The following is a 26,659-nucleotide window of genomic DNA, read 5'->3' on the forward strand; positions in this document are numbered from 1 at the left end:
TCTTTTCTTCCACAACAAGTTCCTGTGGCGGATTTGATTTCCTCTCTAGAGTCTTCTTTGCACAAATTTTATTCATCTATTTCCAACCCAGACGAAATAAATGGCTTCTCTTATCGATACACTTTACAATATTAAAAAAAAGGCTAATCCTCCCGCCAATATAAAACCAGATAATTTGCGTGACCTAAGAATTCTATCGAATCTCCACAAAGATCCGTCCATTATTATAACTAAAGCCGATAAAAGCAATTCTTTGGTTGTCATGGATACGAAAGAGTACGACACAAAAAGTTTAGGCACATCTAAATGACAAAACTACATATAAAACTATAACCCACGATCATACTGATCAGTTTGCTAACAAAATTATAAAAGAATTAAAAGATCTAAAACAAAATGGTAAAATTACTCCACAATTATATAATAAATTTTTCCCCCGAGACAGCTATTGTCCAGAATTTTATGGTCTATCAAAATTACATAAGCAAGGCATTCTTTTTGATTTTTCTCTCGAGAAATTGGTTTTCGATAGATCAATATCCATTGTAAATATATCTGAAATTGGCAGGTGGTCAGTATCTTTCTCATTAACATGAACAGAAGAAGAGACACTGCCCAGCGAAAAAATAATATGGTCAATATCACTTGTACTTTCAGAGTGATTAACATATGAAAAGTTGTGGGATTTGGGCACAATGCACTATGACGGAAGACATTCAAAATGCCAATTACTTCTCACATAAGATTGATTAATATCAGTATTAAGGTCCTCAACTATTATGTATTGTAGAGAGTTTGACAGTACATGATTCACAAAATTTTTCAGTAGACCACAAGCCTTTGCGAATTTATTCAAGGATCTGATCCAGTATCCTATCCTTCATATGGGAGATAAGAATTTATAAATATGATACTTCCAACACGCACAGCCAAAAAAAATTCGTCGGAGTAGAAGAGTACTGGGGAGAGTTGATCAATGTCCCGTTTAAAGACACAGGCTAGTCCACCGGATGGGCGACCGCAAGTAACTTTTGTTAGACTCAGGAACGCAGTATGATGCTGACTTCGACGCAAAAAATTCAAACTTGAAGCAGTGAGAAGATGCTCCTGGAAACATACCAAGTAGTAGGAATCGTACAACTCATCAATAATAAAATCCTTATCTTTGGTGCCGTTTATATTAAATGAAATAACTGAGACTTTATTAATGATCTGATAATAAAATCTGATCTTTAACTATTTTGTGAACCCTTTGTTAAGGGTTTCACCATGTGGAGTAACAGGGCAAAAATAGCCAAAAAAGTTCCAAATGCTTCACACAAGAATGATATTGTTGCGTACTCTTTGGGGGGAAATACCTTTTAGAATTGACCAAGGCAAACAAAAGCAACAGACATTCTAGCAAAGCTTCTAATGCATTTATTCTTTTAGTACAACAATTTTTTTTCTTATGTGTCAAGCATCAAAAATATTTTTAACCAATTGGTATAGTTTTTTACTTTTGGTGGGGAATGAATGTTAGGAAATTGTAAGTTTTGCCCATTACTTTTCGAGAAGGAATAGGTGGAGATCGATTTGCCTTTTCATGCTTCTTTACTAAAACTTAGGTTTTCCCATGTCTAGAGGTACATAAGGCAGCAATAGTAGACCTTCGATTTAGCCAATTTTGTGCCAGGGGCCAGTGCTCATTCAATTTAGTTTGAAGACGTCTTGTCTCTTTCTCTAGGGACCGACCTAGTGGTTGCACCCACCTACGAAGACAGAATTGGGTCAAATACCATGCATAGTGTGATGACATCCTTCATTCTTGTAGATTATACAACCCCAGTATCTCCATCTCCTCATACTGATCTCATTGGTCAACATTGACTGTTCAGAACCTGTCCTTATCTGGTCCTTCGTCATCCTCTCGGTCTAGTGGATCCCAAAGATTATACGTAAGCAGTAGTTTTCGAGGCCGAATTATCGTTTCTCTGCGTTCTTTGGAAGGCTCCATAGCTCGAATACATACACAAGTACAGAGGGTATGTTACTCTTTGCCTGAAATTATACTGCCCACTAGAAATATTCGTACTATCTTTTAGAATAAGGTCACTCTTTTCTTCCTGCCTATTAATTATCGTTTGCCGTAAAATAACTCAGAAGAAAAAGTCAAACTATTGGTTAATATAGTTTAAATATTTAGGGTGGACTGTATTTTTGTCCATAAGTTGGAGGGAGGGGGGGGGTAAATGAAGCAATACAATTTTATTAATGAGATAAGTTACTATTTATGGTTGTTTTTAGGTAGTTTGTCCTTCCTCCATCGAAAATGTCCTTCCTCCATTAAAATTCCTCAGTGTAAAGATCCTCCCACGTAATTCTCCTACCAGAAAAATCCCCCCTTAAATAATATCTGTATACTTCTCGATAACCCACATTATATGTAAACAATAGGCAAAGTTCCTAGCTTGCAGCCTTTCTCAGGGGATTTTGGGGGATAAAGTCATCCTCAAAGGCATGGTTACTAGATTTTTGACTATGCTGAGCAAACTAGCTGTCAAAAAATAGGTGACTTTGAGGAAAACGGGCACGGAAGGGGGCCAGGTGCCCTACAATGTTTTTGGTGACTTAAAAAGTGCACTGGAACTTCTGATTTCCGACTACATGCGCCCTCTTCCGACCCTCTGCGATCACTGGTTTGATACGATTACCTCTGAGAAAAAAAAAGCAAAAGAAAAATAACAAATATCCTCTATCATTCTTCTGGCAATAAAACAAAATTCCACATATTTGTATATAGAATATTGAAACCTCAACAGTAAGCCCTCTGATATTCTGAATCTGATGATGTGATTTCCTGTTTTCCCCTCTTTTTCAGAAATTGGGCAAATTTCTTTTGGTTCGTAACTTTTGATGGTTAACACTAAACTTCATCATTTTCTTATTTTTTAAATAAACATCAAGATTCGATTCTTTTGATGTATCTATTGTTATCTAGACTCTATTTCTTAAAGTTTCGGTTAATATTGAGCCGCATCGCTACTTACTTACAGTTTATAAGGAACAAAACGAAGATCAGACCTGTTTCCAACTTTTTTGAATAACAAAAAATAAATGGCTAACGCAAAATTGTGTTTGCTACTTTTAAACCTGCACCTATATGCATAAACATATTGCAGGCACATAAGCAGCTGGTCTCTTACTCCCCGTCGGAATATTGAAATTGTGATATACTAACTTATACTATAGTTACTATGATATTCTAAAGTGAAATATCTTCCAAAATCTTCTATACTGAAGTTTTTGATAACTTTTTGTTACTTTGAAGACCTTTATATTATTTCTAAACTTACAATCATAGTAAATGAAATGTAAAACGAAATTTATACAGCATACTTAAAAAGCAGAAACATGCCCTTGGAAGAGACCTTACTTCCCTGTTTAGCCATTCCGAGGACTTCAATTTTAAGTATAACTATAGTATAAGTCAATATCGTATTTTAGCAAAGAATCCTACTAACTTGTTTAGTTTCATTACTTAAATTAGATCAAGATCTTTTTATTGGCTTTATTCTGTAAGTTTAAAGAAAAACGAGTAAAAGCTAATTAAAATAATTAATTCTTACGGTAGTGAAGAGTGAAGATAAAACTTTAATCAAACAAAAATTATTTCTTCGCAGATTACACGAGATATAACTACAAAACTAGCTTTAATAAACTGACTTATGATTTTTTCCGACTAGTTGTAGACTTCTAGAAACATGTACTTTACTGAAAACCTAGTTTTCTAGAGTTTTGAGAAAATTTCAATTGTACACTAAAAGTTATCGATGTCATGGCTGATGGAAGATTTTTCAAAGACTTATAAATTAGTCTTTATCTTTTGTTGTCTACTCAAGGAAATATCTGATCCTAACAGAACAGGTTATTATTTAAGTTCACTTTTGTGTTTTCAGTAGAGAGCTAGTTTTCAGAATTTTACTAGTTTTGGAAAATATTACGAGTTAGTTTACTTCGGCTAGCTTTGTGGATACAATTTGCGTATTATGCGGAGCAACAATTTTTGTTCATTTTAAGTTTCGACTTCACTCATTACTTCTGAAACAAAAACTAATTTTTTTTAAATCAATTCGAGTTCATTTGCGAGTATATTTAACAGTATAATTAAAGTCACAGGTATATTTATGCGGGATTAATTATTACACATAATAATATTTACATGTGGGCAATACTCAAAAGTATATTTGAACAAAAGGCAATTAGAATTTTATTATGAATAGCTCATTCATTATTCAGTTGCTAAAATATTTTGATATGAGGCTTCTTATTTTCAAGCAATTTTTTCATAAACATGATCAACTGATCAACTTTATCAACTGAGTGTTGATCAAGTTTTTCATCAACAACAAATATTAGAATTTCTGTCGGCTTTTCTGCCTACCAACTACCATTCTATATTAAATTCATCAACCAATTTATAAGCTTGAGTCAAGCTTTTTCCATATCAAATTCTTTTGAATTTCCGTTTGACTCGTTTAACTATTGAATCTTTTTATTTCTCATAGAAAGCTGGACTTCATACTGATACAGATCGTGTACACAATGAATATAGCCTACCGTCACTATCTAATATTACGAAAGGTACACAAAGTGACTACCTAACTTCATTTCTTAGATCGTTTAACTTAAATATTGTATATAGTCCATCAAGTTCCTCAGGCAAAGACAAGTTTGTAGAAAACAATGATTGGTCAAGCACTTTAGCGTTAGCCCTCTCCATGAATTCCGATGTTTTACCAAACCTGCTTCGTAGATATCTCTCTTTTCTTGTTGATGTAATCCTTATACTTAAGGTTAATGTCTTTGAATCGACTGGGAATTGTATCTGGAAAATCCAGAAAGCCCACAAAAATCCCTAGAAAACCCTAAATAAATAGTTCAACCCTAGAAAAACTCAAAAACCCTATTCTAGGGAGAAGATTCTAATGTGGAGTTCTAAAGTGTAAAGATATTGTGATACCTTGTCAATCATCAAAACAGAGCACTGTCTAACATCCAAAGTTCTGAGCACCATCTAGCAAAAATATTATCATAGGTTTGGTCCTACATTTGATTTAAAGGCTATCAAAAATAATTGTTTTATTTGGTTTTTCATCATTAGGCTCTTCCTGGGTAACACTAAATACTATTGTTTTCTTTTTTTCTGTTTTTTTTTTTCGTTTCAATAATTTTCTCCTACCATTTTCCCATATGTAATTATCTGGGGTATTAGATAGTGCAGATTTTATTTCAGCAGCTTTAGCTATTTTAAGTGGGTAATTTACAAGTAACTTGTGGCACAAATTGATTGGGTTAGGGGGACCAGTCGCCCTCCAGGGCTTTTTCTTCCCTATATTTTCAAAAATGTATTTTTTTTTGTATAATGACTCAAATCCCTGTCCTCCCTACCCTCACTTACATTTCGTAAATTGGTGCCCCTGAAGAAGCTGCGCAAAAAGTCATTTACTATTCTGCTCGATCACCCGACAACAAATAATTTACAGTGATATCGTTTGCGTACACTTTCCAACGCCAATCTTAAAGTACCAAGAACATCAAAATAAAAACATTTTTGACTCCTCGGCCCAAATAATTTACAATGGTTCTTTTCGTGGACACTTACCGACGCTAATCTTTAAGGACCAAAAACATCAAAATAAAAACATTTTTCGCCTCCTGGGTCTTGATTTTCGAAGATTTTCTTTTGGTTGTCTCAAAATTAAGAAGTTTTTGGGCAACACCCCAATTTCGATAGCGTTACAACGTTCAACCGTGAAAAAAAGTAAAAAATATTAACTAAATTGTAGAATGATATGCACATAGAATGTTCAAATATTACTGATATGATGATGTCTAAAGACAACTACACCTTCTAAAGGTAGCTACAGCTTCTTAAGCAGTTTGGCAGCGCAGTTTTTTTTTTCTCTTTTTTACCTGCGTTCCTTTTTTAATGCAGTACCCACTACTATTTAAAACTGCATAACTGTATATGGAGGTTTTATTTAAAGTGAATACTTTAAAAAAGCGAAATTTATTAATTTATAGCTTTGTTTCCTTCTGACCCTTCCTGAGGTCGAAATAAATTATTTTTTTCTTTTTGTGGATTTGTTTGATTATCCCTTCTCCCTATCATGGCGTGCTGTTTAGAGGGGATGTGTTTATGTTAAGTTTTTTATTAATTATTGATATTAAGATAAATTAAAAACTAATTAAAATTAATCGTGGATTTTTCCTTATTTTCAAAATGTGTTTGGTCATGTAAATTTCTCCTTAATCAGTTCAAAAAATGATATTTCAATTTACTCTTTTTTTACTCTATATTCCAAATTGGGTGTTGAAAATCTTTGCTGAAACGAGTAAATATAACCTTTAAATTTTAGCAAAGTTGTACTCAATTATGACTGACTTGTGGTATTTGGCCTAGTTTATTTCCAATTTTCATAAAAAAAGAAAAGAAAACGAGGAATCTAAGCTGCTTGCTTAGCCAATTAGAATTCTTACTTTATTTTCAACTGTGGTATAAGAATGTATAAAGTCACAAGGACTTTAATGTTCCAAATCTAACCGCAAAACAGGCTGGGCTCGATGAGGGGTTGTCTGATTCTTCAATTTAGAGGTTTCATTGTGTTTTCATCTAGTTGATCTTTTCATGTTAACTTTTGTTTCTTTTTTTTCACAATTTATCACTCCACTGTTTTTTTTTTTTTTTATATTTCGTAGTGGGCTCCAGAAAAGTTGTTGCTAATTTACCTAAATATTAATTGGGCTATAGTGAAAAAAGAAATCACCAATGCAACAGCACAAACACAGAAACAAACTTGCACCATAGAACCAAACATAAGAACTATAAACTGTATAAAATAATAAATGATATATAATAAATAACATGTAAAATGTAATCAATAATCAATAATGTAAAAAATATAAAATATATATAATAAAAGGAAGACAGAAGGAGAAAGCAAGATTGTTTTTCCACTTTAGTTATTTTGTATCCAGGGTGGTGAGTAGGGTGTTTGTTCTTCCCCACTCCAAAATTTTTTTCCGACTCGTAAAAACGGAACAGAAATGAATATAAACAACTTTATGATGCGTTTTTATTTTTTTTTTGTCACTTCCTACGTGTCACAAATATAGTTTCTCCGAACCCTTAAGGTAAAACCGTTGTCTTAGCACAGCCCACCAGCTGCACTGGAAAAAAACGAAAGAAAAAACCAACCTGCTGTCGATGTGGGACATTGTGGTTGCAGCCACTTTTCGGGATTTTCAAAACAAATATATTTTCCTTTGTTTTCAGCCAAGGGACAGTTAGTTTTCTATACAGGGGTATTGGACAATGCGAGTCTACCAGTGTATTTAGTTTTTTGATTTGATTCTAGTTTTAGGAGTTATAGACTTTTTTATTTTTTACTATGCGGTGTGATCATCTCTTACAAGATTAAAAATTTTTAAATATTTTTGTTTTGTTTTTTATTACAAAAGCACGTAGAGGTGACAAACTCCCGATGTTTCAATAAACAAGCTACTACAGTATTATAGAAAATGTAGTTTTTCGTAAAAAATTGATTATATTTTTAAAATATTTGTTTTAATTACAAAATGTTTTTAATCCCATAAAATTTTCTTTAAAATAAGCCATGAAACAGCTCTCTACGATGTCCCAGTGCCAAGCGATATTAGGTTGAAGAGAAAAAATAAAAAGATGACGTAAATACAGAATATCGTGGTTTCAGCCACTTTTCTAGATTTTCAAGCCAATATTTTGCCCTTGTATTCAAGCCAAGGCACGGTAAGTCAGATTTTCTAAGGCACAGTAAATTTCCTACATAGAGGTTTCAAGCACGGCTGTTGTAATAGTATACTTCTTTTTTCGATCTGGCAATATTCTTAGGAGTTAGCATATTTTTTTTGTATTGGACCTGATCTTTTCTTACTAGGCTGCTAGCTACCGCTTCGACTCGGATGTAATATGCCAATTTAGAGCCCAAATGGCCAATATATTGAACGTCAATGTTTCCTTGATTAGCAATTAGTAGCGCAGGAGAGTAGCTATTTATGTAACGCTTGAGGCAGATGATATATTCTTTTTCGTGGCTTCTTACGGTCTGTATCATAAGCCAAGCAGTCGATGGTGTTAAATATGTAATGCTTTTCATTCCCTTGTAGGACGAGAAAGGCCAAACTTACAATGTATAATTCATCTTCCTCTTTTCCACTTGCATGTTCATTAAAGTATTTATTATAGCGATACAATTGATGTCCTTTGACTAGTTTGTGAAGGGTCGGACTTGTCAATGTGTTTGGCATTTCTCAAATTATAATGCTATGTCTACATTGAATAACTTCAGATGCTGTTGATTTCCCAAAAATAGGAGCATCTTCAATCCACAACACGTAGTGTACATGAGGAGCTCCTCGTGTGTGATACTTGATACGCCAGAAATGATCCTTCATAATAACAAATAAAGGTGACATGTCTGTATATATATATATATATATATATATATATATATATATATATATATATATATATATATATAATATGTGTAAGTTTGGGGAAAGCAAGGGATCAACTGACGTCAAAAAAGCAGGATTTTTTTAATTTTGGATGAAATCTTTGAGATTTCCCAAGTCCTTAGACGTTTCTTAAATTTACAACAATTTTAACAATGAGTAACAATAAACCTTCCTGTAATTGTGGTTTCAGTATGATTTTATTTACTCAGGGTTCGAACATAATGGATAAAGATTGAATACCTTATAATGCATAATACTTAGTTACGTATGACTCATGCATTAAATGGTCGGAAAGAACGAAGTTGAAGCTTAAAACGAACAGAGATATTACCCCCCCCCCCTCCAACTTTTGCAGTCATAAAATTGACAAGCGCTTTTTCGAAAATCCAAAAAAGGTTATTCTCTCAATGCTATAAAAAAAGAAGCCACTTAGAGGGCAATATCGATAACCAGTTATAGCCCTTAGCCTATTTAGCAAATATTTAACTGGTAAATTCACCAGTGGCATGCTAGAAGCTTAGAACAAAACAGTGCAAAGATGAATTTTCTGATTGTTACGAGGTATTCTTTTAAGTTTGACATAACACTGTTAACATAACACTGTTTTGCAATAAAATCATGATATTCATATAAGAAAGTGAGTGTTTAAAAAGTGATTCGCTTTTTGCTTTCAGTAAATTACTAATCAATTTTACGACGGCATACGTAGAGGGGTAGTAGTTTTTGTTCCTTCAGAGGGCTTTTATTTTGCTATTGACATACATTTATGTGTAGTTTATCTGATATGCCAACTGTATTTTTTCCTCGTTTGCCCCTAATAGAAATATAATAGAGCATAATAAGGTCAATTTATTTCACTATTTTTGGGCCAGTGTGGTCTATTTTTGGGCTTGTGATTGCGCAAATCTGGGCTATGCGCTGTATCTCGAGAAAGCGGCAACATAGCCCGTAATATCCAGATCTTCGAAAGTTCAACACGTTGGAAGGTTTTAGAATGTTTTAATGGTTATTTCTTTTTATTTATTCTAATCATTTCAGGCTAGATCAGATAAAGAATTACAAAATCAAATGTATGTGATGAATAATTACCTCAGAGTGACTTGTTGGAAGTCCTGAACCTAGGGTAATGAATTCAGCCCTCCTATTTTTGTTTAAAGCAGCTTTTGAGGTGGTTGCTATTTTTGGGACTAAGGATAACTTTTTATTGAAGTGCTAATATCCACAGAGATAATATTGTTTGCCTTAGACGTCTAGAAGAAGAATTTATTTTTCTTTCTATTGTTTGTACATAGGCCAATTTTCTTTTGATTCTCTGTTTGGTTTTTTGGGTATTAACACAATTGGATATGTTGAGAAGGAAACTTGTTAAGAAAATAATTTTTACTTCAAATGCAGAAAAACTGTTGTTAACAACCTATTGGGTATTGATTGGCTACTCATAGAATTGTATTCACATAATTTGCTACTTGCTACAAAGAAAAGATAATAATTGGTGAAATATATAGCTCTCCAAGCAGATCAACAAAGCAATTTATAGAAATCTTAGATAATGTTCTTGAGAAAGTAGGCTAGGCCTAGGCCTATTGTCTAAAAAGTCAGAAATAATTTTAATAGGTGAATTTAATGTTGACGATGGATACATCATTGAGTCAGGCTTATGATATTCTGGCACTAGTTATTGTGTGTGGGTCAACTCCCTGATTAAATATCCCTACAAAATTTTGAACTAATCTGGAACCTTAATTGACAATGTGTTCTTATCCATTCAATCTGTAAGGAATGAAGGCTACTATCAGATACAGTGGGTCATTTCCCTGTAGGATTTTCACTTCCACTCCCCTGGCTTACCCCTTAAATAGCCCCTGATAATAAACCAAGATTCCAATATGCACCAGAAAACATTGAAAAGCTCCAAGATGACTTATACTCTATTTTGTGGGAGTTTACAATACCTGAAAGGGTGAGCTTAGAAAATTATACTAAGGTATTTTATTTTTTTATTATTAAACAGTAAAGGAGAAATTTATACATAGCCTAATTACTGAACACCCCAACCAAGTCTTTCTAAGATCAACACCCATAGCCCCATAGACTACAGCTGCAATACTCATGTCAATAAAGAGGAAAACAGAATCTTTCAAAAGAGTATAGGAATAGACTGAGCAATGCTAAATTAGAGGCTTTTAAACTATATTGGACCATACTTAAAACTCTGATTTGGAAAGCTAAAATTACAGATTTTTCCCAAAGGTTTGCAGATTGCAGCAAAAACATTAAGAAAACTTGGGATGTAATTAAGAAAGTTATGCAACCATCAACAAGCCCTCAAAAGCCCCCTAAATCTCTTGATGTTCAGAATTAGCTTTTCTCAGATGAAGACCAAGTGGGATATGAGATGACCAAATTTTTTGCTGAAATCAGAAAAACAACAGCATTGGGTGCAGTTCCTTCTTCAAGTTAAAGATCTTGAAAGCAGATTTGTGGTCTTTCCTGTGCAAAGTTGATGGTTTTTGAGTTAGTTACTGAGCAGGAACTAATAATAATAAGTTCATCATCAAAAAATACTTCAGCTGGATTTGACCAAATTCTTTTCAAAGTAATTAAACAAATTCTTCTGTCAATTATTACACCACTGTCCCACATGGTTCACCAGTCATCCAAGCTTGTAACATTTCCCCAGCATCTTAAGTTGGCATGAGGGATAGCACTATTTAAAGGAGGTGACAGGGAGGACCTGAGGAACCAAAGGCCTACTTCTCTTCTTTCTGTTTTTTCTAAAATATTTGAAAAGTCTATCCTAAAGCATCTGCTGAGTTTCCTGGATGCAAAAAAGTTTTTTCATTTGCACCAGTTTGCCTTTTGGAAGAAGTGCTCAAGAGAACATGCATATAATATGCTTCTTCATTTTATACAACAGTCTCTAGACTCCAGCCTTATCCCTGCAGCAATATTCCTTGATGTGAAGAAAGCTTTTGACAGCCTTACCCACAAGATCCTTCTTGGTAAGTTGTCACATCATGGTGTTTGTGGAGAAGCTCTGTTCTGGTTTTCTTCTTAACTTGCTAATATATTGCATTTGAAGCTTCTGATGAGCATGTTCCAGTTGAATATGAAGTGCCACAAGGCTCAGTTCTTGTGTCATCTCTTTTCCTCATTTGTGTCAATGACCTCTCTTGGCTATTCAGCAATCCACAATCTCGTTTCTGTTTTTAATTGTGCCAGAAAGGAGATGCTGAGGTTGGAGCCTTGGCTACCTCTGGTCAGCAGGAAGAACTCTTTGCATTTGCTGACAACAGCACCTGATTGATCATCCCTTATCCTCAAGCTACAATTGATGACATAAAACATATATCAATGGTTTAATGTAAATTTATTAGTGTTGAACGTAAAAAAAAAAAAAACTCTTCTTATATTCTGCTGCATAGGCAAAAGCTGTCATACACTGACAGAGCTTCAAACATCTAGGGGATCCATATCCTGCCCAGCTGACTGGTTTTTTCAATTCTTTGTGGTATTTCTAGATGAAAACCTATCTTTCAAGCAGCATATTGAGTTGATGAGGTTAAAGGTTTCTCAAGGCCTTGGGATTATTTGGAAGTTGAAGTGAGTCTTTGCTTTCTCTACCCTTTGTCTATTATACTTCTCTCTTAATTACCCTTGTTTATGTTACTGCTTGTCAGTGTGAATGTCTACATTTCCATCTTTACTTACACCTTTACATAATCTCCAACCGAAATCAGCAAAAGTCCTGCAGTCTACCACCCATATTCCTGTTGAACTTCTGAAGATAAAAGATATTCATATGCTGCACCTCTCTTTGATTACATTTCAATATTTTTGTGCAGAACTTCATCAAGTTTTTTCCAGGCTATTTGAGCTTGTTAGAAATGTCATTGCTTATGAAACTAGGAACCTTGATGATGTGCTGGTGCCATTGTATTATTGATCAGTTATTTATATTGATTAATTATTTTGAAGCAAATTTATTATTTAGAAATAGATGGTGTAAGTGTTGGTTCCTTGATGTTTATTTGTTTATTGATTTTTTTAAGTAGGTGGTGCAGAGATAACTTGCACTTAGGTGGGGATTGGTGAGTAGAATCTAAATATATTTTAAATGTGAATATACTTAATATTTATTTATATTTTTTTCCCCAAATAATGGGCCATTAAGAGATTTTTGTTTGCAAATAGAAATATATTCGTAATAAAAGGAACTTGAACTTGATTACTTTGATTTTATAATAACACAATTGTGGTAGTTGGTAGTGGTTAGCACAGTGTTACAGCAGTACATATCAACTTTGAAGCTAGAGTACATGGTTTTGGTGTATTGCAAGGTTTTTTGATAATCAGGTGTTGGGAGATAGCCTATAATCATAGGCATTTTTTTTAGATTTTAAATACATAAAACAATCTGTTTTTGCTCATTTTTATGAATAATGAATTTTAGAGAACTTTTTGATTAGTTTGAGTTAAATTGGTTAGTCTCTTTTGAATCATTCCACCTCCTTTTTTGAGAGAATAATCCAGTGGTATGTTAAGGCAATAGTATCTTGGCGAGGATAATCAAGAGTCTGAGAAGTATGTCAAAGCCAAGAAAAAAGGGATAATCCTTGCAAACCTTGGATAACAGAATATTTTATAAATCCACCAGGATAATCATTACATGTCTATGACACTAGAGAGAATCTGCTTATTTTTATGAAAAGATATACTATATTTTTACAGATATACTTTATCACTCAAAACATGGAAAGTAATCTAACAAGCCTAGTAGTTCAATAGGAAGAGTATGCAACTCCCAATCTTGGTGTTGTGGGTCAAAGCTTGTTGTTAGAGTTTTTACAATCCTTAAAAAAGTAAATTATTGAGTATTTACGTAATTTTTTTGCTCTGCATCTTTTCAGCAATTTTTTTGCAGGGTTGTGTCCTTTAATAATTTCTCTGTGTAATCTGTTCCTCTTATCCCAAGATCTTGCAGCTATAGGTTTTCAACTGATAAAAGGCAAAAAGTTTTTTTTTTTTACATTTTATTGCTTGTCCTTGAATCCCTGTAGGGTATTGTGCTCTCTGTTGCAAGGTGAGTGTAATTTTCTATGGCAACTCCTTCCATAGGAAATGGTAGGGGGAAAATATTACAGATCTCTAGCTGCAGTTGTTGCCAGATCACACATTTTTAGAAGCATTTGGTCCCTCATTTTTCACTATTTTCTGCTTTAGCGTACTGTTATTTTATTTTCAGTGATGTTTATGTTTGTGTACTTTCTTATATTTGTTTCATTGTTTCTCTCCTTTTTTTCTTCCCTCTGTTTTAATTTAGTACAACACTTTCTCGTGTTGTTTTGGGAAATAAATGCATCATCATCATTAAATAACAGACATCACTGTAGATAGCTACCTAATCAGCACTAAATACTACCTCTGAATCTTTAATAAGTCCCAGACACATAAAACTGAAATCAGTCTCTTAGGTTTAACTTATTGAAAACTTCGTTGATAATATTTATTTTTCGTTAGATTAATCTACTAAACACTGTATTGGTAAAATGATTTTATTCCCAATTTTAATTTGTATTTCGCGCCCCCATTTGGATAGTTTTTTATTTATAAAAGCAAACAAATTATTTTATAAAATATTGTTGTAACAATTGTAGAAGTTTCAAGCTCCTATCTACAAAGGTGGAATTTCGTATTTTTGCCAGAAGACAGATCGTGGTGTTTTTTTTTTTTTTTGTTTTTTTTTAGTGTGATTGTATCGACCCAGTGGTCCTAGAATGTCACGAGAGGGCTTATTCTAATGGAAATTAAAAGTTCTAGAGCCCTTTGAGCGACCAGAAAAATCGGAGGGCACCTAGGCCCCCTCCTACGCTCATTTAATTCCCAAAGTCACTGGATCAACATTTTGAAATAGCCATTCTGTTCCTCATAGTCGAAAAACCTTATAACTATGTCTTTGATGACGACTTAATCCCCTACAGTCCCCGGGGGAGGGGCTGCAAGTTACGGACTTTGACCATTGTTTACATATAGTAATGGCTGTCGGACAGTATACAGATGCTACTAGGGGGACTTTTTCGAGTTGGGATGGGGATAGGTTGGGGGAGGGGGTTACATTAGAGGATCTTTCCGTGGAGGAATTTATCATGAGGGAAGAGAATTTACATGAAGGGGGCGCAGGATTTTCTAATATTATTTAAGAAAAAAAACAATGAGAAAATAAATAAAAAAAGTGTTTTCAACTGGAAGTAAGGAGCAGCATTAAAACTTAAAACGAACAGAAAATATCATGCATATAAGGGGGTTCGTCTCCTTTGTAATACCTTACTCTTTACGCCAAAGTATTTTTAGTAATTTCAACTATATATTCTACGGCCTTTGTGATTCAGGGATCATTCTTAAAGAATTGGGATGAAATTCAAGCTTTAGTGCATATTAAATTAAAAAAATACAAGTTTTTTTAGCTGAAAGTAAGGAGCGACATTAAAACTTAAAACGAAAACAAATTACTCCGTGTATGAAATGGGTTGTCCCTTCCTCAACGCCCCGCTCTTTACGCTAAATTTTGACTCTTTCTCTCAAATCTACTTTATAAAACAGTAAATAGCTTAAAGAGCGGGACGTTGAGTCCTCTCGCGACATTCTAGGGCCACTTGGTCGATACAATCACCCCTGGAAAAAACAAACAAACAAATAAACACACACTCGTGATCGGTCTTCTGGCAAAAAATACTAAGTTCCACGTTTTTGTTGATAAGAGCTTGAAACTTCTACTGTAGGGTTCTCCGATGAGCTGAATGCGATGGTGTGATTTTTGTTAAGACTTTTTTGTTAAGATTTTGTATGACTTTTAGGGGATGTTTCCCCCTATTTTCCAACTCAGGTCGTATAGTAACGTTGTGCCAGCTTGTTTTACGTAGCTAAAACCTGTTGTTTGAATCAGAAACAAGAGAGACAAATGCTTGCTTTCGAAAACTGATGACTGAGAAGAATCATCAACATTTGTTGGGAGCAGATGATAACTAATTAATCTGTCTGCGACAAGACAGGCCAGCCTCCTGTGACAGATATCAGAAGAGATCGTGAATAGTGATACCTTAGCCACATACTACGTATGGTCAATTTTCGACTACTCAACGCAGCGCTTTCCTGCCAACCAACAAGGTCACGCCAAAGAGGAAGGCCCAGAACGTCCCAGATCGATCTACGTAATCTGCATACATCAATCCAGCTCCTCTGGCAAGATTTACTGACACCAACAAACTAATGGAAAGAGTGGCAACTTTTCTCGACGTCCTGGCTGCCTCTGGAAGCACTGGTGAATTAGTGCTATTTCATATGAATGTAGCCTACATATATTGAATTGAGTCAAAAGTAATTTCTATTGTGACTAATAGATAGTTCGTATTTAATTATAAGTAATTTATGTCCGGTTAAAAACGAACATAAAATAATTCATATAAACTTAGTTTTAGACCAGCCCCCCCCCCCTCACCCACCTGATTTACCAGCAAATTTCGTTTTCTTTAGTTGCATGCGAGTCCTAGCGTAGAGAAGACCAAACCGAATGTCACATGCCAACTGACCTGCATCTTTTTAATTGAAACCGCACAAAGTTGGTAAGAATTATCGTAGATTTTCATGTAGAACATCACGGCCTCTAAAATAATTTAGAAGTTAAATAGAAGACCTTGACATCTCGGCCTCAACAGTAATGTTTCGTAGTTTAGCCCCTCAACCTTTAATAAAATCGTTTGGGTATACCTTTTTCACTGAAGGATTTTGATTTTCGACGCACTATTATAGAAACGTTAAACATAACGCTAGGGCGGGTGGGGGGGTGGGTAGAGGGTGTGGTATCCACCTAATGATTTAGAAATGTCAGAGTCAATTTTAAAACACTCTTCCCATTTTTGGATACAATATTATCGCGTGGTGACGCATTATTTTTTATAAAAAATATATTCAGCTCATGCAAAGTGAATAGCTGTTATTCAGTAATATTAACGACTTATCAGTTTTTATGACGTTGGAATAGTCGTTTGTCGATGGTCATTGGATCCTTTTATATATAAGCATTGTTTCCAAAAATTCCTTGTGAAGCCCATCAAATAAACACGGAGAAAGGACCCCTTGGGATACGATTCGGGCAGATTAACCAGTGCCTGGTACTTGTTGAACCTATGTTTTTATTATTAGTAAACTGTGAATAAACCCAAAGTACCTTTCCCTTTTTTTTAGTGCCACCACTTCCTCCACGAAAAGAACATTTTACTCTGGATCTTAGTCTGCCTGATTTCTCTACCTTCGGACGAATATATGCAACATGGTCATTGTGGGTAGTAGAGCTCCCCTCTCATCGTGGAGGAGGTTTTAATAGGAAACCTAAGTCGGGGCATTGTAGAAAAAGCTGATCCTAAGCATAAAGAAGCTTTTTACCTCATATCAAGAAAATTTTACCATTTTCTAGTTAGCTAGCGTATTGGTGCGCAAGTTTGTGAGTGATCACCCAAACGACCTAAGTTCAGGGTGCCTGATCCACGGAAATATAGTGGTGTATATTCCATAGTTTTTGGGGAGAGGTTTTATATCTATAAACCCTCTCCCCAAAAACTAAAAAATATATAAACTCTAAAGAAGCTAATGTTCAACATCTTAAGGGGGTATACTTATCATCCGCATGAAAAAAAAAAATCATTGACACAACTTCGATTTTAAGTTGTGTACACTAGTTGACCACCTCCCTTCATCTGAAATAGAATAAACCTTCCGAAATAATCCTGGATGTTTGTTTTCTGATAGACTCCAGTTTTGCTTGAGGTGTTTCGTGCTGTCTTGTCTCAACCTCAATTTCTGCGAAACGACATCTTGGTCATTTAGATGATTGGTTCTACTTGACTCATTGCTGCTCAAACATCCGTTCAGATTTTACATAATAATATTTGTTTACTTTCCCAGGTTCTGAACACGACACTTTAAACAATGCATAATTTTCAAGAAGAAATCGATCAAGATTATGAATATCCCGTATCCAAATTGGTCAACAACCCTAGGGGTGCTATTGCAAGAAGGCTGACTAAGAATCAACGCTTTTCTATCGTAAGTATTTAATCAACCACGGCTTAGATGACAGTAAATATTACTCAATTACGTTTCCCATCAAGTTATTAAGATTAAAAGACAATGCCCTCTGTAAGCTGTCTTGATCTTATCTGTGAATCTTTATATGCTCACATCGATGCACAATTTTCACAAAGTTTGTCTCCTGATTAGCTAAGCTTATTAGGACTTTAAAATTGTCTTTATCTACACCAGGGCTGAAATTGCAATTCGGCTATTGAGGCTACAACACATGTCCATATAGTCTCATGTTGAGAATAGATTTATAAAGAAAACAAATTCGCTTTCCTAAGTATATCTATTGTTTGTCATTCAACTGTATATTGAAAGCGATAAATTCGCTTTCCTAAGTATATCTATTGTTTGTCATTCAACTGTATATTGAGACTTAAACTGCTTTGAAAATTTCCGAAGGGTATCTTTGAACTATGTCCTTGTGAATAATTCGCTCAATTTAAATAAAATTTTACTTTTAAATAAGGATCCTTGAGATCTTCAATTTGCGTTAAAAAACCCTTATATAAGACCCATTATTTGAGAGGTAAATTGAGCATGAGAATCAAAGCAACCATATTGATGAACCTGAAATAGTGTCACGAGCGAAATATTGAGAATATTTTCTATAACATGATAATAGTTTATTTATAATAACGGTAATAGAATGTGTTGTCTATAATACTTGGTTCCTATGTACTACCTTTGGGTGCGAGTGTTTGGCTACATACTTTTTTTCTTGCCCACAGAGAATAGCCCATTTGATCTCAATGGAATTTAGGAAATATTAGCAGCCGAAACTTTTGTTGTGCCTTTTTTGGTGTAGTTTAAACTGTATCGGCCGTATACCACTGCATTCAATTAAATGTTGTTTCATCTTAAGAGAAAAAGATACCGCTAGTAGAACGTGTCTTCTGGATTATGTAGCTTCTATATACCAAACTCACCCCCTACGGCACCCTTGGGGATCAATGAACTCTTAATAGACTCGTATACTAGCTGCATAAGATGCACTAAGCTGTTTTACTATGTGGAACAAAATGGCTGTCTCAAAATTTTGATTCAATATGTTTGGATAATTTACGGCTTTGGGAGGAGGACTGCTTGCCCTCCACTCTCTTCTTATTCTTAAAAAGGGCACTACAACTTCCAGCCATGAGTCGAATTACCTTTTTTAAAAGTTTCATTGATATTTTTGCTATTCTGGAGTTACGCTGCCTGTAGCAGCGGTAGTAGCATGTGCATATTGTTTTTTGATCAATTGATCATCCTCTTTAATCATTTTCTAAAAGCTCTAACTTAACATTCAAATCCATTCCTGATATACACTCTTTTTACAATGTGAACGCACATAATGTGTTTTGATTTAGTTCAAATTTCTTCTGATTACCTAGATGTAGTACTCTGGTCGTAGTAGTAGTAGTGGTGGTAGTTGTAGTAATATTAGTAGCGTGTTATTTAGTTCAGCACTCCCCTCAACCATCTCTGAAAGACTCACCCGAACGCCCTTTGTCTTTTTGGAAAGTAAAGGTCAAGCATGCATATCTCTCTTAATAACATATATTGTTTGTAAAAAGTATACGAATTGCCTAGCTTACAGCCTTTGTTCTGGGGGTGGTGAGGGGATTGACGCCCCTAAAGGTATAATTACAGGATCTTTCAACAATGTTGAAGAAATTAGATGCCTAAAAATCCTTGATTGGACTTTTGTTCTGGTAAATGATGGTCGTGGGAGGAGGGGGGCTGGTTGCTCTCAGTTCACTTCAGAATTAGTACTAGAACTTCCAATCCAGTGAGTCCTATCCGAAGTTTTATCAACCACCCATTCTAAAAACCCTATATGCCTTTGTGTATAACTTCGAAATCTTCCCACCAGGCTCTGAGGGGCTATTTCAACCCCGAACGCCAATTTATATGATCATTTAGACTATTTGGAACAAAATGGCTATCTCAAGAATTTTTATCGAATCCATTTAGGGAAAAGAAGACGTGGGGTGAGGTTAGTTGCCCTTCTATCATTTTATACTCTTAATTAAATAAAAAAACAAGTTTTTTTAACTGAAAGTAAGGAGCGACATCAAAACTTAAAACGAACAAAAATTACTCCGTATATGAAAGAAGCTGTTCCCTCCTCAAAGCCCCGCTCTTTGCGCTAAAGTTGACTCTTTCTCTCAAATCTACTTTTTAAAACAGTGACAAACTTTAGCGTAAAGAGCGGGGAATTACGCTATTCACATCGATCTTTACTTATCGCTTACTTTATTTATTTTTTTGTTGTGCTAAAAGTGACGTCCCTCTGCTTTTGACGACAGCTATAATAATTAGTGTCACCTATGGTATTTTAATCCTGAAAAATTACGGATAGCTTTTTAATACCAAACTAGATTATATAAGATACTAGCTGTAGTATCTTATATAATTATATAATAGATTGTCGGGTTTACCGACTCTTGAACATGCAATATATAATTGTCCATGGGAAAAACAATTCGTATTCAGATCTATACCTCATTATTCTAATGATTGCTCTTGAGTTTTGTTGATGGTGACTACTAATCGAACATTCCCTGTGTCCCCGTCGTCATTTATATATCCCCCTATGCCCCCCCGGTGTCCTCGTTGTAGTTATGTCCCTGTGTCCCGGTCGTCATTTATATTCCCTGTGTCCCGGTCGTCATTTGTGTCCCAGTGTTTTTTTCTTTTTCGTTTTTTACCTTTTTCATTTTTTCCTTTTTTTAAAGTTTTTTTCTTTTTAGGTTTTTTCTTTTTTTAGCTTTTTTCGCGCCATATTAGTTACGCGCCATTGTAGTTGTGTCCCTGTATTCAACCTGTAAATATATATATATATATATATATATATATATATATATATATATATATATATATATATATATATATATATATATATATATATATATATATATATATATATATATATATATATATATATATATACTAGCTGTTGGGGTGGCGCTTCGCGCCACCCCAACACCTAGTTGGTGGGGGCGCTTTGCGCCCCCCCAAGCCCCCCGCGCGCGTAAGTCGTTACGCGCCATATTAGTTACGCGCCATTGTAGCTGTGTCCCTGTGTCCCACCTGTGAATATAGATATATATATATATATATATATATATATATATATATATATTTTTAACTACGTAAAACTTGCGAATATACAACATTCTTGGCTGTCCCATTGTCTGTGTATATAAATAGATTATCAGGTTTACCGACTCTTGAACATGAAACATATAATTGTCTATGGGAAAAACAATTCGTATTCAGACCTATACCTCATTATTCTAATGATTGCCCTTGAGCTTTGTTGATGGTGATTGCTAATCGAACATTCCCTGTGTCCCCGTCGTCATTTATATATCCCCCTGTGCCCCCCGGCGTCCCCGTTGTTGTTGTTTCCCTGTGTCCCGGTGTCCCAGTCTGTAATTTCTCTTTGAGTGTCCTGGTCGTCATTTATATTCCCTGTGTCCTGGTGTAGTATCTTATATAATTATATAATAGATTGTCGGGTTTACCGACTCTTGAACATGCAATATATAATTGTCCATGGGAAAAACAATTCGTATTCAGACCTATACCTCATTATTCTAATGATTGCCCTTGAGCTTTGTTGATGGTGATTGCTAATCGAACATTCCCTGTGTCCCCGTCGTCATTTATATATCCCCCTGTGCCCCCCGGCGTCCCCGTTGTTGTTGTTTCCCTGTGTCCCGGTGTCCCAGTCTGTAATTTCTCTTTGAGTGTCCTGGTCGTCATTTATATTCCCTGTGTCCTGGTGTCCCGGTCGTCATTTTTGACCCGGTCGTCATTTGTGTTCCGGTGTCCCGGTCTGTAATTTCTCTTTGAGTGTCCTGGTCGTCATTTATATCCCCTGTGTCCCGGTCGTCATTTGTGTCCCGGTGCTTTGTTGATGGTGATTGCTAATCGAACATTCCTTGTGTCCCGGTGGCTTTCTCTTTGAGTGTCCCGGTCGTCATTTATATTCCCTATGTCCCGGTCGTCATTTGCGTCCCGATGTCCCGATCTGTAATTTCGTCAGTCGACAAACATAACATCAGTCGACACACAAACATGACGTCACTCGACACACAGACATCTTATTTTTATATATATAGATATATATATATTTAACTACGTAAAACTTGCGAATATACAACATTCTTTGCTGCCCTATTGTCTGTCCATATAAATAGATTGTCAGGTTTACCAACTCTTGAACATGCAACATAACAATTGACCATGGGAAAACAATCCGTATTCATATCTATACCGCATTTTTCTAACGATTGCCCTTGAGCTTTGTTGATGTGATTGCTAATCGAACATTCCATGTGTCCCCGTCGTCATTTATATATCCCCCTGTGCCCTCGGCGTCCCCGTTGTAGTTGTGTCCCTGTGTCCAGGTCGTCATTTATATTCCCTGTGTCCCGGTCGTCATTTGTGTCCCAGTATCCCAGTCTGTAATTTCTCTTTGAGTGTCCCGGTCGTCATTTATATAGATACAGTTTCATTTCAGTTTTTTTTTTCTTGTTTAGTTTTTTCTTTTCTTAGTTTTTTCTGATACGCTGAATCTGATGGTGTCATTTTCGTTAAGATCCTACGACTTTTAGGGGGTGTTTCCCCCTATTTTCCTAAATAAGGCAAATTTTCTCAGGCTCGTAACTTTTGATGGGTAAGACTAAACTTGATGAAACTTATATATTTAAAATCAGCATTAAAATTCGATTCTTTTGATGTAGCTATTGATATCAAAATTCAATTTTTTAGAGTTTTGGTTACTATTGAGCCGGATCGCTCCTTACTACAGTTCGTTACCACGAACTGTTTGATAGATACAGTTTCTTCTTTAGTTTTTTTTCTTTTTTAGTTTTTTCTTTTTTTTAGTTTCTTCTTTTTATTGATTTGTTTTCTTCAATTTGTCAATGTTCATTCTAACATTGACACTTGGAAAAATCTTTACGTGCCAAGCATGCTAAAGCTCCAATAATTTATATTAAACCTCAAAATTTGGGGTATCTGTTTTAAGGTTTTCGAATTACTTTAATTTATTGTCAAAATATATTGAAATATTTGTGCAATTCCCAGTTTTTTTAGTTTTTTCTTTTTTTAGTTTTTTAGCTTTTTTAGTTTTTTTCTTTTTAGTTTTTTATCTTTTTTATTTTTTTACGTTTTTTCTTTTTAGGTTTTTTCTTTTTTTAATTTTTTTAATTTTTAATTTTTTTTTAGTTTTTTCTTTTTAGTTTTTTTTTAAGTTTTTTACCATTTTTCTTTTTTCGAATTACTTTAATCTATTGTCAAAATATTTTGAAATATTTATGCAATTTCCAGTTTTTACATTCTAGTTTTTTTTTTTTTTTATATATATAGAAGATATAATCTGGCGTAACGGACAGACAACTTATTTTTATATATATAGATATATATATATATATATATATATATATATATATATATATATATATACTAGCTGTTGGGGTGGCGCTTCGCGCCACCCCAACACCTAGTTGGTGGGGCGCTTCGCACCCCCCCAAGCCCCCCCGCGCGCGTAAGTCGTTACGCGCCATATTAGTTACGCGCCATTGTAGTTGTGTCCCTGTGTCCCACCTGTGAATATAGATAGATTTATCTATGTGTTTCAAACTACGTAAAAATTGCGAATATACAACATTTTTGGCTTTCCCACTACTGGGAGCTTTCCGTTTCCAATTGCCAGCAATTGATCTGAAAATGTTTGACCAGAGTCATCGTTTTGCAATCGGACACGCATATCTGTAGTTAATTTTAATATTTTTACGTGTGCCCATAAATTAGAATTTTTCAGGCAAGCATTCATTTCGTCTGCAGGAGTTAAACTACGTAAAAATTGCGAATATACAACATTCTTGGCTTTCCCATTGTCTGTGCATATACAAAGCCGTATGTACTAATAATGACGTCATATGCAAACGCTCTTTTTACAAACAAACAAACATGCATACACACAACTCGTTTTTATATAGATAGATAGATAGGTAGATACAATACAAATTAACTGCGTAAAACTTGCGAATATACAACATTTTTCGCTGTCCAATTGTCGCTGCATATAAATAGATTGTCAGGTTTACCGACCCTCGAACATGCAACGCACAATTGTCCATGGGAAAAACAATCAGTATTAAGATCTATACCACATTTTTCTAATGATTGACCTTGAGCTTTGTTAATGGTGATTGCAAATGCTAATCGAATTGGGAATTGCAATCTTTTAAATTGAAAAGGCAGATCCGTTGGAATCATGGGAATGCGAGGAATAAGAACAGCCTCACCCTCAAAAGGCCCTGTCAAGATTGTGGCCTCTATTAGGTTTTCCATTGTTTTTTTTTTACGGCAAGTCGTGTGCCATTGCAAAGCTTTGGTGGGTTGATATTTCTTGAAAGTATTATTGGTACGCCTATTTTTAGTTGTAGCACGTGTGGTGGAAACCCTGAAAGATCTATGGAATTTAAAAATTCAGATGGATAATTAACCGCTTCATTTGGTTCCAAAACTGTGTCGACTGACTTGTAAAGGACTGCCTGGTCTCGAATCTTGGTCAAAACAATATTGTTGATTTCGTGGACGTCTATATTTTTGGGTGCGAGAATCGCTCTTTGTCTTAGCCATTTATTATTTTTATAATTTTTTAGAATATTCGGAAATACTTTTTCAATCAATTAATTTTTGGACGTCACTAAATTACAGAAATCAGCAGGTAGTTGTATACGTCCTGAAATTGAGTCTATCGTATCATAAATGTCTTTTTGTTCCGACGTTAACTTGGAAATGTTATTTTGTACATACGACAATAGATCATTCGTACTGTAACTTTTTTCACGATCCAATTCTACACATGTCGAAACAGCAGCGATACGGTTAGGTGAAGGCATTCCCAAATCCTGAAGAGGTTTGTTTGCCATACGTACGCACAAATCTTCTATAAATAACTAAAGTGTAGTTATAAATTTCTGATGTAAAATCAAAAGTCATATCTGACGTCTCTAACTGTTTTCGATGGAGTATATCTTCGGACATTTTTGACTTATATTTTTCCCATAACTCTGTAGGAGCTGATGGAGAGCAAGTTGTTAAAATGATGCCAAACAATGCACGAATTTGACTTGGGGTTGACGTTTCGCACTAATGGGGAATATGGAACAACCCACTGGTTATCTACTTCGATGGTGGTACCGTTGCCATTGTAGGTTCTTCAGTCATTTTACAATTAGAAATTTCTCTTTCAACGGTCTTCTTACAATTAAAAATTTGTCTTTGAACGATATTCTTAAATACCTGTGTCCTGGTCGTCATTTATATTCCCTGTGTCCCGGTCGTCATTTGTGTCCCGGTATCCCAGTCTGTAATTTCTCTTTGAGTGTCCCGGTCGTTATTTATATTCCCTCTGTCCCGGTCGTCATTTGTGTCCCGGTCTGTAATTTCTCTTTGAGTGTTTTTTCTTTTTAGTATTTTTTAGTTTTTTACATTTTTTCTTTTTTCAGTTTTCTTCTTTATTTTTCAGCTTCACTATGAAATACATATCGCCGAACCTTTGTTTTTTTAACTAAAATCTGGTAGGCATTGATGACCTTATCCGAGTCAAAATCCCAAACCCAATCATCATCGCTATCATTTTCAGTTTTGATATGTTTTGACTCTCGCTGTCCAGGTGGATCTTCATCTAACTGCGCGGTTTTGCGTTCTTTAGCCTCAAGCCTGTTTCCTTGTTGTTCTTTTGATTCCTCGGCACGCTTTCTTTTCTGACTTTCTCTATCAGCAGCAAGTTTTTTGGCATAGACTCTTTGAGCATCTTCATCGGCTTTTGCCATTGTAAGTTCATCAGTCATTTTAAACTTAAACATTAATAGATTTCTACGTGAACATATATGTCTTAAATATCTTTAATGACGTCACCGTCATAGCAAAAATGACGACAACTAATTTCATGACGTCAGCCGACACAGAAACATGACGTCACCTGATCCACAGACAGACAGACAACTTATTTTTATATATATAGATAGATATATATATATATATATATATGTTTGTAAAACTTGCGAATGTACAACATTCTTCGCTGCCCCATTGCCTGTGCATATAAATAGATTGTCAGGTTTACCGACTCTTGAACATGCAACATATAATTGTCCATGGGAAAAACAATCCGTATTCAGATCTATACCTCATTATTATAATAATGAGCTTATATTATTATAATAATGCATTATTATAATAGCATTATTATAATAATGAGCTTTGTTGATGGTGATTGCTAATCGAACATTCCCTGTGTCCTGGTCGTCATTTATATATCCCCCCTGTGCCCCCCGGCGTCCCCGTTGTAGTTGTGTCCCTGTGTCCCGGTCGTCATTTATATTCCCTGTGTCCCGGTCGTCATTTATATTCCCTGTGTCCCGGTCGTTATTTGTGTCCCGGTGTCCCAGTCTGTAATTTCTCTTTGAGTGTCCCGGTCGTCATTTGTGTCCCGGTCTGTAATTTCGTCAGTCGACAAACACGACGTCAGTCGACAAACAACTTCATGACGGCATACAGCTCAATCCTTATAATGACGTCAGACGACAAACATGACGTCAGTCAAAAGACAAACAACTTATTTTTATATATTTAGATATATTGTTCCAAGTTTTCATCCGTCACGATGTCTACGATTGAAAAGGATAAAGTTCAATTGGCTGCAAAGTCAATTTAGTCCCTTCTTTCGATATTATTTTGTAGTTGTTGTTTTTTCAACGCTGAGGAATAGCCTTTGGTCATGATATAACTGATTGCGTTCTTGTTTGAACATACCGTTTAAAAACTTCCTTAGACTGACAACTTCATCATTTAACCAATAGTGCACAAACCAGAATGTAAAACAATGATAAAGTTTCGTAATAATTAATAAAATGTCATCTATGGTATTTTGATCCTGAAGAGTTAGGGATAGCTTTATAATCCCAACTAGATTATA

The 26,659-nt window shown here is 35.0% G+C and overlaps 1 protein-coding gene across 8 annotated transcripts in view; it reads left to right on the forward strand.

Annotated features, from left to right (window-relative positions):
* The window catches only part of LOC136027113 (uncharacterized), an 84,200-nt gene that overhangs the window by 19,349 nt on the left and 38,192 nt on the right, over positions 1-26,659 (forward strand). For 4 of the 8 annotated variants that reach the window (XM_065704059.1, XM_065704060.1, XM_065704063.1 and 1 more), the window contains one exon: positions 17,497-17,637. In XM_065704059.1, the coding sequence (XP_065560131.1) occupies positions 17,521-17,637 (117 nt within the window). In that variant the 5' untranslated portion in view covers positions 17,497-17,520. Of the gene's footprint in view, positions 1-1,726; positions 2,025-9,486; positions 9,662-17,496; positions 17,638-26,659 lie in introns of those variants that run through there. The other 4 variants (XM_065704062.1, XM_065704058.1, XM_065704064.1 and 1 more) reach the window with 4 other exon arrangements.

This window comes from Artemia franciscana, chromosome 5 (assembly GCF_032884065.1).
Source record: "Artemia franciscana chromosome 5, ASM3288406v1, whole genome shotgun sequence".
In the NCBI taxonomy this organism is placed as follows: Eukaryota; Metazoa; Arthropoda; class Branchiopoda; order Anostraca; family Artemiidae; genus Artemia; species Artemia franciscana.